Genomic DNA, 16,992 nt, shown 5'->3' on the forward strand with positions numbered 1-16,992 from the left:
AATACTTTTTCTTACTCCATTAAATACGTTTATATATATATATATATATATATACACACACACACACTACACTGTCCAAAAATGATTTGAAAAAAAGATTGAAAATGAAAGTATGAAAGATTCAAGAAAGATTTTACAAAAATTAAGAAATCAAAACATTATCTTTTAAGATGTGATGTATTCTATATGCTTTTATGTTATAATGTTTATATATATATATATATATATATATGACAACATTTAAAATGGGTGAAAGTAGTGATGCAGCAAGTACTTCGGCCAGCTTTTCTTTGTCTGTATATATAGAGACAGAGAGAGTGAGATTTTTTATATATATATATATATATATATATATATATATATATATATATATATGCAACTTTTTTTTTTTTTTTTTTTAACGATTATTTAAGAAATAAAGGCAACCTATTTTATAATTACATGTATTGCACAAACTATTTTGCACAATTATTGTTCCTTAGGGAAGAATTTCTTACTGATTCATGTTCATATCCATACTTACATGGCATTGGTAAGAGTTGGCACATGTGTATGTATATGTCACCTGAACGTCACAAAATCTCTTTTTACATTCTGAAATAAAAGCTGTTATCTGCATTCCAGAGCTACAGCCCTCCGTCCTCTCATATACAGACACTGAGGTGAGATGGAGACAAAGTAGACCATCATGCACTTCAGTGCCTTCAGAAAACCTCTAATCAAATGAAGATGGATTTTGTACGGTTCATTGTAACAACACAATTAATTATGCATGACAGAGACATTTATTGGGCTCATTTCACCCGGACTCCACTAAGTAACTGGACAAATCGGGTTATAGCCCCTCTTCCTAAGGTAGGACAACTCTTATCAGGAGAACAGATCTCTGTCTGACAGACCATGATTTCATCATGACTCCATCCTTTGTTGGATAGACCTAGACAAATGTAGTTGTTGAAATTATTTTGCTTGAATTAAGTGGATTTCTGCAGGAATACAAGAAAGGGATAAAAACAATGTGATTGATAACAGTACAAATTAGAGGAGACTGGGGCTAGTTGTCACAAAGGCCGTTTCTGAGTAAGAAGGTTTAGTTCAGCTGTGGTTTTTGTATGTGGTTTTCAAACAACAAAACCAAATGATAAACAAATATTTCAAAATAAATAAATAAATAATGGTAAATCTAAAAATATTTTTATCATTTTATAATATTTATTGATTGGACAAACAGAACAGAATAAAATCACACTTTCATTCAGTCTAGGACAGGTATATATATATATATATATATATATATATATATATATATATATATATATATATATATATATATACAGTACAGGTCAAAAGTTTGAAAACATTACTATTTTTTAATGTTTTTGAAAGAAGTTTCTTCTGCTCATCAAGCCTGCATTTATTTGATCAAAAATACAGAAAAAAATATTGTGATATATTATTACAATTTAAAATAATTGTTTTTAAATTTATTAAACTTTAAATTATCATTTATTTCTGTGATGCAAAGCTTTTTCTTTCTTTTTTTAAATAAAATCAATACTTTTATTCAGCAAGGATGTGTTAAATAGATTAAAAGTGATAGTAAAGAAAATATATTATTAGAATATATATTAATAAAATTTTTTATTTTTTATTTTGAATAAAAGCAGTTCTTTTTAACCTTTTATTCATCAAATATATTAGACAGCAGAACTGTTTCCAACACTTATAATAAATCAGAATCATGTGATAGACTGGATGTTACATGTGACACTGAAGGCTGGAGTAATGATGCTGAAAATTCAGCTTTGCATCACAGGAATAAATTATTTTTTTTAAAGTATATTCAAATAGAAAACTATTATTTTAAGTTGTAATAATATTTCACAATATTACTGTTTTTTTTTAAAACTGTATTTATCAAATAAATGCAGGCTTGATGAGCAGAAGAGACTTCTTTCAAAAACATTAAAAATAGTAATGTTTCCAAACTTTTGACCTGTACTGTATATATATATTAGGGCTGTCAAATGATTAATCACGATTAATCACATCCAAAATAAAAGTTTTGTTTACATAATATATGTGTGTATACTGTGTATATTTATTATGTATATATAAATACACACACATGCATGCATATATTTAAGAAAAATATGTTATGTTTATATATTAAATATATATAATATAAAATATAAGAATATAAATATATAAATGTATATACATGTAAATATTTTCTAAATATATAATTTATGTGTGTGTATTTATATATACATAATAAATATACCCTGTACACATACATATATTATGTAAACAAAACTTTTATTTTGGATGTGATTAATCGTGATTAATCATTTGACAGCCCTAATATATATATATATATATATATTGTTATTTACATATATATATTTTTTATTTACTGATTTATTTTGATTAATTAAATATTCAGGAATAATTAATTTATATTTTCACAAAAGGTAGAAATAAATAAATAAAATGTGTTCTGTTGACTGTATTTTGTTTATCCTGAGCAATAATGGTGGAAATATTAAAAATTAATGTAATGTAAATGTAAAATGTAGTTTTTGTAGCTAAAAGTTGGCTTATAAAATAAACCCAGAATGAGAAATATTCTCATTAAAGTAAAAAAAACAAAAAAAACAAGCCCAAGTCTCCCCAGTTTTAGCAATTTACATATGATTCTTCCAATAAATTTAAGCATATACAAATGTGTGTGAGAAGGCGTTCCAAGTATTCAAGAAAAAAAACGTGTTTTGTTTGACTCAGAAATTAAATCTAGCATCTAATTAGGCATTTTTCAAATAAAAGTAAGTGAGGCATCTATAAAACTATGGTCGACCAGTTTTTAATAGAGGCAATAAAGAACGTGGACTCTATTGACAGGGATGTGGGTTAACCTTAATTCACTGGCAAAGACAGCAGACAGTTTTCCATTCCTGCCCATATCATTGAAATGTGCTCCTTTTGTCTTTGGGACAAATTAAAGAATCATGGCGGGAAGAAAAAAAAACATGCAAAACTGAATGAAATTACATACGATTTAGCTGGCAGTCCTTGCTGTGTAAATGACACTCTTATTTCTTAAAATGGACTCCCTGGTGAACTGTTCCTTTCAATTTATTTCTCCATAGCTCACGGCCTCAGACCGCCCTTCTGCTATCTCTTTAATCCAATCACCCTCTCACTGGATGTTATTTATTTGCTTATTTATTTCTTTTCAAAGGATGGAACTGATTTTTATCAGAGGGTAGAAGTGCCTTTTCTTCCTGGTGAAACGGTGACTAACGACCTGCTATCGATTTGTTGGTTTGTCCATGATAGTGATGGCTGTGTGAAAGAGAAGCCATCTTTATATTTAGAATTATGCTACAGATACCTCAGACATTTCCTGCCCTGCAGCATCCTGCCAAACAAATAACGCATGGGGAATAATAAATGATAATTGCTGTCACCTCTGTGTATGATTAGTCAGAAACAGGCAGATAATTGTTGGGGATTTAGCTAACAAATCCATTTATTTGAACTAATCAATAAATGCGCTGTCAAAAAAAAAAAAAAAAAAAAAAAAAAAAAACATGGACCAGAGAAAGATTCTGAAGTGATAGAAAATTGGGTTTTGGTTGGTAGTACAAATTGTGTTCTTTTTTTAAATAAATAAATAATACATGAAAATGTAGAATTAAAAAGGTTTTAAAGTGTAATTTTCAATTAAAATAAAAAAATTTATGTATTTTTTAGAAATAATATATAGTATTTGACTATTCATTCAGTTGATTTCAATGTGAACTCTGCAATATAGTTCTTTGTATAAAAATATTATTATTTTTTTTTTTAAGTTGTAAATATAAAATAAAGATTATTGGAATATATTTTACAAGAAAATAATATTTCAGTCTTTCTACTTTAATATATATATGAAAATTGTTTCGAAGTAAATCCTTTCAGTGCATCAATTGTGTTATGCATGATATTTTATAGAGCTACTCACATTTTGCTGTAGTGAAATGTGCAACTCTCCAAGGCTTCCAAGAATTTATGATTATAAAATCAATCATTCACAATGATTTTATGAATGAATAAATACATGCATAGAAATAGTTCTCTCTCTGACTCTCTGGTGGAATTACTAATTTAAAATGTACACAATGTATTCAATCTGTTGAATAAAAAATTAATCTATATTGAATAAAAAGAGTGTTGAATAATTGCACGTATTTATGTTGGCTGCCCATCAGGTCCTTTAAACGCTTTCACTTTATTGTAAATAGTAAAAGTAAAAAAGTATATAATAAAAAGAAAATAAATAAAAAAGGAAAGTAGTTTTTAGTTTTTTTTCTTTTTCAATATATAGATATAATTTGATGCTTAAATTAATATTACTCACATAGACTATGCAAACTGTTTTTTTTTTTTGTTTTTTTTTTTATTTACCCTGTCAGTTCAATGCAACTTTTATACTGTAAATAAAACAAAAAATTGGATGCATTTAAATATCCTATGCTCTTTAAAATAAAGGCTCTAAAATGGGATGTTTAAACCATAGAAGAACCATTTTTTGGTTCCCCAAAGAACCTTTCAGTGAACCGTTCCAATGTTCCAAACAACCTTTTTTTTTCTTAGCATGAAGAGCATTTTAATAATCTACAAAATGTTTTTAAAGAACCTTTTGTGGAATGGAAAGGTTCCATGGATGTTAAATGTTCTTCATGGAACAATCACATCAGTTGGAATCCTTTATTTTTTAAGAGTGTATTGTATATATTGTAGTTATTTAATACAATAATGCAAACATAAAAATCAAACTCTCACAACATTATTTTGGGGTGATATATATTTCATTTTGTTTACAAATAACATCTATCATTGCTTCAAATATTACATTAGCCATATCTTTTTTCATAGCTGAAATAAATATATTGCACTTAAAAAAGGCATCAAAACAAAAATGGTCAGTTGTCTCCTTATGAGTAGAATACATCTGACATAGAAATACACACAAACAAAAAAAAGGAATAAAGAGAAAACATTTGCTAATATATTGCAACTACATAACTGTTTGTACAGTCTGTTCATAACAAATCAAAGGCTTGAAATGGTGGGCACATTTTTTATCAGCTTTACTTTAGACAACACATTCAATCAGAATAAAACACCCTCAACCCTGAAAAGCATTGTGTGGCTTTGTTTGTGTATTTACGCTGTTCTGTTCAAATTTGAAGGATAAATAAAAACCGTAGCATCATTTAGTTTCTCACACTCACACACACACACTCCACTTCCTCTTCATCTGGCCATTACAGCAAGCGCTGTTTCTCTGTGATTTGGTTACAGGATGTTGATGAATTGTTGTCGATGTGACTGTACAAATAGGAACACTTCAGTCACAAATCACCCAATTTCCCTCATTCCCCTGGGGAAGACGAGACTATTATTTAAAAGTTAACCCATTATTTACATGTGTGGACTTCCTGCAAACTGGCTGTCGACAAGCAGCCTCGAGTGGCTAAAGCTCAGCTTCTGGCACTGGAAAGAAATATTAGCCAGTTACAAAACAGAAACCTGTCCATTTTGCTCTGGATTTCTTGTTTGTGACTTATAGAAATGGCCTCACGTGTCTGCTGGTTCCTATCAGTTTCAGTTCACCCTTATTGTATCTTTTTAATGAAATTATGTCAATTTATAGTCTTTCTTGCTGAGGACAGATTAGCAATTTATTAGGGATAGTCTACTCAGAAGTTAACATTTTGTCATGGTTTACTCATTACCCTCATGTCGTTCCAACACACATATTGAAGAATAGTAACCAAACAGTTCAAGTTCCCTTTAACTTCCATTGCACAGACAAAAAAATATATATATAATGGAATTCAATGGAAACTGATACTGTTTGATGACCAGCATTCTTCAAAATATCTTTTATTTTTTGCGTTGGACCAATATGAGGGTGTGTAAATGATGACAGAATTTTCATTTCTTGGAGAACTGTCTCTTTAAATGTAAAATACAATAAAATGCCTTAAATAGTTTTTAAAGAAAAGAAACATGCCTGTCCATCATGTACACATGTATACCGTTTCCATCCAGTATTGCAGTTTTCAAATAGCACAGCGCCCTCTAGTGTCCACAATTTGAACCGGAGGGCTGAGTGGTTGGCAGCTCCACAGATACAGTATCATATCATTAAGAGGTGATGGATCACGGGGAATGAGAAACAGCAGTAGTCCAGTGTTACGTTCAGTGAGTTATTTCTCCCTCATCTGGCTCTGGGTGTCGATAAATACATGAGATGAATCTTTAAAGAAACAGTTTACTTAAAAATTACATTCTGTCATAATTTACACACTTTCAAACCTGTATGAATTTCTATCCTTTTCTTGAATGCAAAAAAAGATATTTTGAAGAAAGTTGGTTCCCAGTGACTTCCAGAACACAAAAATACACATTTGTAACCACTTTCAGTTCCCACTGATTTTCATTATATGGACCAGAAAAACAAAGGAAGTCAATGGGAATCGAAATGGTTTGGTTATCAAACTTCTTCCGAATATCTTCTTTTATGTTCTTCGAAAGAAAGAATATCATACAGGTTTGGAATGACATGGGGGTGATTAAATAATGACAGAATTTTCATTTTTGGGTGAACTGTCCCTTTAAAAGGTAGCATTAACACATCTGCAGATGAAGACGGATCTCTGAGTCTCTTATTAACACTAAAAACTCATGCTTAAAGTTCTGTTTTACAAGAATCCCTGTCCGTTGGGCTTTTTGTTCACTTTTTCTCAGCACTTCTGGGTTGTTAGTCAATGCCGTGTCAGACAATATTATTTACATGTGGTTCTTCCTTTCGTGTAAGCATGTGTGTATGGGCGCCGTATGTCTTCGCATGCCGGTGATTGGGAAATCTTATCAGCCTGAAGTGGCAGGAATCATACGAACGGGGTCATGACTGTGGAAGAATGGCGCAGTCCCTGGATGGCGGCGTAGGGCCCCTGCTGGAAATAGTGGTGGTAGCGTGGCATGTGGAAGGAGGGGAAGGTCGGCCCGCTGCCCTGCATGGAGCCGGCCAGGGCGGACGGGGTGAGAGGCATGCCCAGTCGACTGTAAGGGGGTAGAGAGCCCTGGATGGGGTGAGGAAGAGGACTGGCCAGGGACGCTGTGCTGGTTCCGATGGCAGACAGAGTCTGAGGGTGCTGAAAGCCAGAGAAGCCAGACGTGGTGGTGACCCAGGAGCTGAGGGAGAGGTTGTCCGATGCGGTGAATGCTGAACCTACAGGGAAAGAGTTGAATGCATTATTTGTACCATAAAATGAGCATATTTACATCATAATGCAAACATTTTTAATAATTTTTACAGAAAAAATTAAACTGTTAACCCTAAACCAAAGCCTAACCATATAGTAAGTACAGTACTTAAATGTTTAATTACACTGTAACAAGGACACCTTAAAATAAAGTGTAACCAAAAACTGTACTGGAAAACTGTGTGACATGACATATGATTGCATTTTATATAAATAGTTTTGTTTCTTCTTATTTTTGTTATCGGTAAAGTACAGTAGGGTGTTTTGCATTACATTTTCTGTTTTTTAGTTTTTGTTTATTGCATTATTCATTCATGGTTCTCCATCATTTTGTGTAGCATCTATATGATGAACTCTTATTAATCTTGTGCCTTTCTATTCACCACATGTATTATTATGGTGGTTATCAGTACATTTTTAGTTACAAAGCAGATTTTGGAAGATTTGTGTGTTAAAATTATATAACTGCATTTAATATATGGTTATAGATTGTAAAAACTATACAGTCATTCTATAATACCAGAAACATAGTCATGTATTTTTGAAGGAGAAATTCTAGCATTTACAGCTGCTGTTTTTAAAAAAGTATAATTAATAGAATATTTTTACAGTGCATGGTTTACCCTTACAGGAACATTTTCTTACCTCTACTGTGTGCCAAGTGCCCATCTTCCCCCAAGGTTTCCTCATCACCGGCATAAGTCCGAATGGGGGACCGGGCGTAAGAGTGCTTGTGGATCAAGCTCTCAACACTTTCCCTACAGCAAAATCAAAAGACAACAGCCCAAAATATATCTCTATATCCACAATCATTTGATCTGGTTACATATCCTAAATAAACTTCATTTTACTAAACTAAACAAATATTTTTCAAGCCATCACATAATATCATCTCTTTTAAAGAGAATACAAATCTCCAAAACTAAACACAAAATAATATTTGAACAGTTTTTGTCCATGAAATTAAAGCCAGAGGGGTTCAAAACAACACTGGGCCCAAATGATTAATATTGTATGTACAGAAGACTTAAATGTTTTAAATGACATGAGGGTGAGAAATGATGCCACAATTTTGATTTTGGGGTAAAAAATGTTTTTGAAAATGTTGTCATTTTAATTTTGGTTAAAAAAAAAAATGTAATCTTTTTTTTTTCAGTTTTAGCTTAGTTATTTTAGTACATCAAAGAAAAATTAGAAATTAATTGGAAACTAATAGAAAACTTTTTTTATTTTTATTTTTTATTTCTGGTAACAAAGTGAGGAACTTTATAAAATTGAATTACTATTAAAACTTTTTAAACCATACATTAAGGTGTGAATATGTTAATTAATTAACACATCCAAAGTGTCTCTCTGCAGCTTTGTGTTCAATGAATCAGACAGTTCATGCTAGCTTAAACAACAAGCACATAAAAATATGTTAACACACAGCAAGTGCGTAGAGAGAAGTGTGTCTGCTAGCCTTGCAGTAAGTGCATTAGCTCCTGTTAGATTAGACTCCTCAGACAGGCTGAGATGGTCTGCATCACAAGAGCCATGCGTCCACATTAGCCTCCCAATTAGGTTAGGAAAGTGCAATATCTGTCAGCAGCGCAATACAAATATGTGTGTTTTTATCTGCGATGCGCTCCCGAGGAGAGGGGCCTCGCAGCCCTACAACTTGGGTGGCTGTTTTCAATCAGTCACGGGGCCCAATTGAATTACGCTGTGTTTTAGTGCAGTGCCCGACTCCAGACTAATGCGATTTCTGCAGCTCCCTGAAGATCACTTGATCAGATCTAATTCACAGCCCTTCCAAAGAGAAAAAGAAATAGAGAGATTGAGAAAGAGAGAGAGCAGGATGCATTTTTGTGTGGTATTTTTGGCAGTCATTGACTTTCAGTTGTTCTTTCGTTGGGGTCTGAAATGGAACTTTCTGGCAAACCTTTAACTGGAATGCTAATTTGAGAGCACGTGCTGAAAAATTGGTCATTTCCAGCATTTCTAGATTTATAAAATTATTTTGGGGTCATTCAGTTGTTTTTCTCGTAAATCTTTACTCAGAAAAGTGAGCAATACTGACCATATTTCTTTAGCATTTTCTTGTATATAAAATATATATATAAAAAATAAAAATGAAAAAATAAGTGAATATACAATAAAAACAAAGTACCTGCAACTATTACTTTCAGTGGTTATTTAAATGCTCTAAATCTTATATTAGGTTTTGTTGTGTAATTTGAGAGCACATTGCCAAAATTGGTCATTTCCAGCATTTGTAATATTATCAAGTTATTTTTGGGTCACTCGATTGTTTTGTTTGTGAAACTTGGGTCAGAAAGATGTTGACATCTTTTCAAGTGTGTTTTCTTGTAGTATTTATACGTGTTAATCAAATTAATTAAAATATATGGTATTCATATAACACATCCACAGACTGGCAAAATTCATGCATACATTATATATTCATACATATACATACACACACATATATATATATATATATATATATATATATATATATATATATATATATATATATATATATATATATATATATATAATATATATATATATGTATGTATATGTGATAAGCTACAAATGTTACCTTTAGAAGCTATTTCTACCTGACCTAAACAAATTTTAAATCTAGTTTTGTTGGTGTAAAAAATTATTTCGATTAATTCAGCAATATTATACATATTATTATTAATAATTATTATTTATTTATTAATTGACCACATGAACCACACTTTTAAGTTAAAGTTTTTTTCCAGCTTTCATTTAACCAACCCGCCCACACACGTCTAGGTCTAATGAGACTAATGAAAAGCCACTTGTGCACTTGTTAATGAGTTTGGCTGAACGTTCCCCACCACACACGCGCTGCACTCCCCAGAGCAGCTGCTCCTCCCTCTGCAATCACTCACTGCACTGAACACGGCTCAGAAATCAACACACGGCTAGCAGCAGAATTCCTCATACCTCTCAATATCCGTGAGTCTGGAGGAGTCTCTGAAGCCTTTGGCAAACGGGTTGCTGTCAATCTTCAGTTTGGTTATCTGCAGCAAAAATAGGAAATGACTAAATTAATCCAGCAGCTCTTTTCTTCTCCCAGATGATGTCACGAGCATTAAATTAAACATAAATCCAAATGGAATGACGGATGTCTTCCAGTACTGTTCTGCTAAAATCAAATCAATTTTAAACTTTTGCCAAAATATACTAATATAAATAGCCAGTGGGAGAAATATATACTCAAAACATACATTTTGACTAAATATATAATGGCTTTTCCAGCTGCCTTACAAAAGAATTATGAAAGAGGTTGATTTGTACTAACCAGCTGGTTCTGGTAAGCAGTGACCGCAGTGAAAACTGTCTCGGTGAAGACAAATGTGCGAAACTCCTCAGACTTTAGATTAAGAAGTGACGCTGTGTGATCTTTCTTCTTTATGATATGAACTCGTGGTTGGTACTTGTGCATGGAGTTCAGGATGATCTGTTTAAGAAATTGGTCAGGAATATAAGAAAAATTTAATTTATGTGATGCAGGAAAACTATAAATAAATATAAAAACCAGGCCTTTGCAGAGTTATGCATTATGCATTTCATTAATTACTGAAATATTTATCATTATAATCATTATCTCTTTTTTATTGTGACACAATATAGAAAACACTATTATGCTTTATCATCACTCTAATTTTACTTCAAATATGCTGTGTTGTATATCTAAATAGGTTATTAAAAATATCATACTTGAATAATCATCTTCATATTTTTTTAAAAACAAATGAAAGAATTGCTCTTTACAGGCAAAATATATTTCCTGTAAAGCAACTTTTGTTTACAGATACAGATGCCTATCTTTACAGATAGCATAGGCTACTATTTTTATTTTCATTAAACAATTAGCTATAATTAGTACACACTGACATATAGGCTACAGAATAAAATGTAAAGCCGCAATACAGCACAAATTAAAAATAAAGCTTTGTGCTTACATGTCCGTGCTGATCCAGTTCGTTGTTTGTAAGCTTCACTTTTTCGAAAGAAACCATTTGTTTCAATAGCTGTTCTCCTGTAAATGCCGAATCTGGATGCACGTATAACCTGTAATATAATAACAGAAAAATAAAAATTATGATGTCGATCTGTTTGAATAAAGCCTGCGTTCATTATTCGATTTTTATTTACGTTATCCTTATAATTAGTCTACATTTCAGAAAATGTTCTTTGGATTTGAATCTAAAAATTAAACAAAAACAGAAAAAAAAATAGAACGTGCGAAATTTAAACATGTTACAGTTAGTCTACACGTACACGTCCAAAGCGAATTGCCGCTTCAGTTTGTAGGTTATCTATTCTAAAATAATGTTTTTAACGATTTATTCCCTTTTTAGTTACACTGGATGTTTAAGCAACTGTGCATGATTAAGCAACTTTTTAAGTGATCGAAAAAAGCAAAACAACGCATACAGGTAATATGAAAAGCTTCTTACCTAGCAGGTAAAGGTGGATCTGCCTTTCCCGCCACGAGCCACGAGGATCTATGATAGGCATATCGATATCTCTTATTGTCCACCGGAACGATGTCCATTAGTACGATATATTTGGCGTCCGGGTCCACTCCGGAAAATGATACACGAATTGTCGGAAACATTCGTCTGTTGAAACAACATAATGTTTATAAGCGGCATTTATGTGAGTAAACATGATTTTTGAGAATACTATGTTGGTTCAACTGTGTAAAACAAATGAGCTGAAGTATTGTGGTATTAGTTCAATTACTGAAGTACTTGAGTATTATGAAGTAAAATGTGGTAACATTTTAAACCCATGTCTACTGACAACAGGCCTGTCCTGCTAAATGCTGGTCTAAAAATACGAAAAGTAAAATAATTTCAGTTTTATTACCTTCCAGATTTTGTGATAATCATTTCCGTGCCGAGTTCGTGGAATTTGTCCCATAGTTCTTTCGTCTCGAGGCTGCAGGAGATCTTGGCCATCTCCTCGCTGGGGACGCCGGGGCTCGTAGGAATGAGCGGCTCGGTACACAACGGAGCGCCGCCGCCGCTGCTGCTGCCGCTGCTGCTGCTGAAGTCACCGTGGGATTCCAGCGAAGGCAGGTCTGCGAGGTTTGGATGGCACGACGACTTCTCCACGAATTGTTCTAGAATTTAAAAAAGGATCACGAATTATAAAAATCTATGTGCACAAATGGGACAAGCACGCAGAATTGGGTTTGGATCTAATAAAATATCACAATCATATACAAAAACAGCATAACACCATTTACATCATTTGCTTTAACACTGCATATTTAGTTTTAATATTATTATTAATAATAATAATAATAATAGGCTATATGAGCTTATATGAAATGTAAAAATAATATAATTATATGTAGGCTAGCTATAAACATAATTCACATTGCTTTAATTAATAATGGCCTAAAATAAACAGTATTTACGTGCTTAAATATTGATGAAGGATCATAAGTAGGCTATTTTTTTTTTACGTTTTTATTAATTTTGCCTGAAATTTAAAATGACAAACTGCATAGAAGCGCCAGAAATATTTCAGTGTAGTGGGCTTAAAAGCTATTATTATTGTTGTTGTTGTTTTTAATTTAATAGTTACTGCTAGGCAAATTACACTTCACTTCTATTTTTATACTGTAGATGTAAATAAACTGTTGGGCGTACGAGATGGTTTGTCGTTTGTGGGTTAAGGCAACCTCCAAAATTAAATCTATTCATTTTGATTTCCCAGGAAAGCGCACAAATCTTAACAAAACAACACAAATTGGCCAAATACAAAATCTCACGTTTTGATCTAATATTTTTCATTCTATAGCCTTTATCTATTTTAAAAAGCTTAATAGAATTACTCATATACTGACAGGTCACAAATTGACCATTTCCTTAGAATATACACATTTTTACGGCGTCAGAAGCGCATGCAATCGTATAACCCATTGCAAACAGTGTCATTAGTTCAATGCTATTTTCTTTTATACACAACTGCTGTAGTTTGACGCTGATGTCACCGTACGCCTCACATGCAAACTCCTGTCACTGTTGCAAAACACGGAAACACTTTTGCTAAACTCGTAAAAGAGTCAGATCTGCTCTCACCCAGCGGCTTGATGGTATTTTCCTCCGACTCCTTGTCCTTCGATTTCCCACTTGACATGAGTGCTGCTATGGAGAAAGCATTCGCCCGAGAAGAGAGCTGAGGCTTTGGGGAAGAGGTGTACTCCATGATGCGAGTGCTCAAAACTATTTTCAACAACAGCACAAATGTCCAGAGTAAGTCCCGAAACGCCTTTAAATTGCAAGATGATGTTTAAGTCAGGACTAAGAAGATTGCAGGCTGCAGGCTGATACGTGTGTTACTTCCAAATCGGTTGGGACATTGTGTGTCTCGCTCCAGTCACCCACTAGTTCTCTTGCAAAGCAAGGTTTTCATTGTAAGTGTTGGACACACTAGCAGTCTCCTTAATTTCACTAGCCCCTCCGTCGTACACAGCCACGACCAATCGTTGTGTTGCTTCTAGATCATTGGCTCTTCAACACCCTGCGCTCAGTTTATTTACAAATCCTACTACGGTGACTGTTTAGCTCATTAATATTCATTTATGCTCGTGACGTAAACCTTCCTGATTTGTTGAAAGTGTGAGCGGGCATCAGCGAGCGGGCAAATCATAACGAATAGATTTTTGATAGGGGCGTGGCTCATCAATATTTACTAACTTTTGCGACTGGCCGCCTCAAGCAACGTCAGAACGACATTATTAATATTCATGAGTTCAACCATAATAATTCCGCCTACTCTGAGCTGTGTAGACCTGAGAGAGCCGTCAAAATGCTAAATAAACTTCATCAGTGTTTAACACGTCACATCTGTTTACACTAAAACGCTGCTTATGTATATAAGCTTCCATCATGCATGAAAACTTAAATGTCCACATCTTGTAAAGGAATGCTAAATGACAAATGTTTTATCACCTAGAGTTAAACTAATTGTATTTGTTTATGTTTTTATGCGATGATATAGGCTAATCCATTATTCAGAACACATTTTCCCTGACAAAAACAGGTCCAGACGTTTTCATAATGAGATTTTTTTTTTTTTTTTAGTTAAAGTAAAAATTTATTCTAAGAATTTTAAACTAGTTATAGCCTACTGCTATAATGTTGGAAAGCAAAAACAACATAGGCTATTTATCAATGTTCTGATTTTGTCGCTTGTTTTAAACGACATCGTCCTGTGAAGAACCCTTACAAACAAGCGAAAAGAATCAGGAAATAGGCTATTTTTACGCTACTAATTTGACTCATTAGTAGTTGAAAAATGAGAACAGAAAAGTCACAACAACAGTAAAGAAAAACATAGGCCTACTAAAAATATAAATACCGGTAGGTCTAATACAATTCTAGCCTATTATTCTATAATTAAATAATGATATTAACAATTGGCCTACAATTATTTGCCTATTATTATTATTATGATCTTCTATGTTTTTATTTTCTTATTCAATAACATCCCTTATCTAATTAGTAACAGTTAGGCCTAGGTTTCTCTGTTTTTGAACTTTTGATAAGAACAAATCCTGTCTAGACGCCACCTCAAGCCACCGCTCTCCCTTGATGCCAAAATTGAGACACAGGCCCTTTGTCAAGTCAAACACTTAGTAAGCTTTTTAACAGATTTTAACTAACACGTTTCCCACAATAACAAGCACTGGTATGTCGCGTTATGCCTAACCTGTGGCGTGATGAGACTTAACAGCACCACTCCTAAATGCTTATGTTGGTCTAGCCTATATTTCATATATGAACACACACATAAAGGTAGGCTATCTGATTTTGATTATTCTCTGTTGAATCACTAATAATCTTTGCTTTTGTAATCTATACACTTCCTGCGCGTGCTCGTCTGTAGCTATATAAATATATATCCTGAAAGCGCTGACTCTTGTGTATTTTCCGCTTGAGGAATCACCTCATCCTCAATGTCACTCTCTCTGGAGAGACGCAAGAGCCCCAGATCTACAGCGTTTAAACCCATTAAGACGACACTCAAATGCAAATCCAATGCTGCAGATATATTATAAGGGACCTTGGCTGGAAAAATTAGATTACTGTGCAATTGCCAGCGGATAATGTGCTAAAAGCTTTCCCACTTAGCGTAACTCCTTACTGAATATTATTCACACTTTCGGGGCCGATGTGCCAGGACAGCCGGCCCATTGCGACTTTTAAAGATACAGAAAAACCCCGGAACGTGTCCGTCAGGTGCAGTGTTGCCATGTCCGCTTGTTATAAGCGACTGAACTACACGGTCATGACTTTGCCAGTGCTTGGCAAAAATGTGACCAACCACTAATCATAGTTGCTAGATCTCCCCACCTGCTGTTCAAGCGCAATATATTAATGCCATTATAATTTCCTCGTCCTCTCTATTCTGTGCATTTATTGACTTATAATTTACACAGTAGTGTGCAACATTTTAAAATATTTTTATTAAGCGGATATGATCATTGAAATAAAACATTGTAATGCAGTTAACAATTTAGCATTGTTTCATTTATATTTTGTTCAACCTTTGTGCAACCCATGATTTTTTTTTTTTTTTTTTTTTTTTTTTAATAGGCTATAGGCCTAATAATAATGATGATCCTCGCTTTCTTTTTCAAACCACTTTGGTTGTTTTCTTGCGACATCTGGCAGCACTGGTCAAGCGTCTATTTCATACTTGCAAAAAAAGTGAGAACCAACAAACAGGAACTGTGTTTGAAACACAGCTGACGGGCGCATTTCTAGGATTGCTGAATTATGTTAGAAAACAAGGGTGACGTTCAACAGACGAGTATTTTATTGATTTATGTGCATCGGACGTGAGATATAACGTTGGTGAGGCAAACTATAGCCTATGTGCTGCAGGTAAATGTTTATCGCATAAACAATGTTTTTACGAATATGTTGATGGTCATTATGTAATCAATCCATCTAAAACTGCATTAATTCCATCCCATTTATGCCGTATGCAGGCCAGATCATATTGCCCACACGTTTCTTGGGTTTTGTGGATCAGTATAACAGTGAGTTATATGTTCCCAACATTATAAATCATTACAAAGTCTTAAATATTTGATTTAAATATTTCATTTAGTAAGGCCTATATCAATGCTCTTAAATGCAAATAACGTTTTGAGCGAAAATAATTGTTTATTAGCATTATAATCAGACATGGGAAATGCATATTGTTTATTGTTAAAATAGCTACTGAAATATAATTATTTTAATAATTCAATATTATTTAGTCAAGAATGCATATACAAATATATATAGGCTAAAAATATACCAGATACATTACTAAAAAAATATTTAAATTAGTTTTATGGATAATTGTTAAACCCACTTGACCTTTTGTGCTGTCAGATTATTTCAGATTTTGTATTCATTTTGTTGGTGTTTAAAAATTAAAGCATTGTTTATGCCCATAAAGAAATAGGCAGCAACAAATAAATGTTTCCATTTATGCAGATGCACATTATCTTTATTCTTTTTATTATTTCGTGAAGTGTGAATTATATTGTCAGTATTAAAATTCTTGTTGGGCTAAAATTAAGTGGATTAATTATATTCGGGATTAATCCAGAGGCGTAAAATACAACAATCAT

The 16,992-nt window shown here is 33.0% G+C and overlaps 1 protein-coding gene across 2 annotated transcripts; it reads right to left on the reverse strand.

Moving 5' to 3' along the window:
- Window positions 1-4,810: 4,810 nt before the first annotated feature.
- Window positions 4,811-13,912, reverse strand: tbx20 (T-box transcription factor 20). 2 transcript variants are annotated; one of them, XM_042741543.1, is made up of 8 exons: window positions 13,442-13,912; window positions 12,219-12,474; window positions 11,804-11,968; window positions 11,306-11,414; window positions 10,642-10,800; window positions 10,284-10,360; window positions 7,965-8,080; window positions 4,811-7,285 (listed from the first exon to the last, which is right to left on the reverse strand). In XM_042741543.1, the coding sequence occupies exons 1-8, from the start codon at window positions 13,566-13,568 to the stop codon at window positions 6,945-6,947; spliced, it is 1,350 nt and encodes a 449-aa protein (XP_042597477.1). In that variant the 5' UTR covers window positions 13,569-13,912; the 3' UTR covers window positions 4,811-6,944. The 2 variants fall into 2 exon arrangements, with proteins under 2 accessions (XP_042597477.1, XP_042597478.1); XM_042741544.1 differs by having other exon boundaries at window positions 4,812-7,285; window positions 7,965-8,077.
- Window positions 13,913-16,992: the final 3,080 nt, after the last annotated feature.

This window comes from Cyprinus carpio, chromosome B16, assembly GCF_018340385.1.
Source record: "Cyprinus carpio isolate SPL01 chromosome B16, ASM1834038v1, whole genome shotgun sequence".
NCBI lineage: Eukaryota > Metazoa > Chordata > Actinopteri > Cypriniformes > Cyprinidae > Cyprinus > Cyprinus carpio.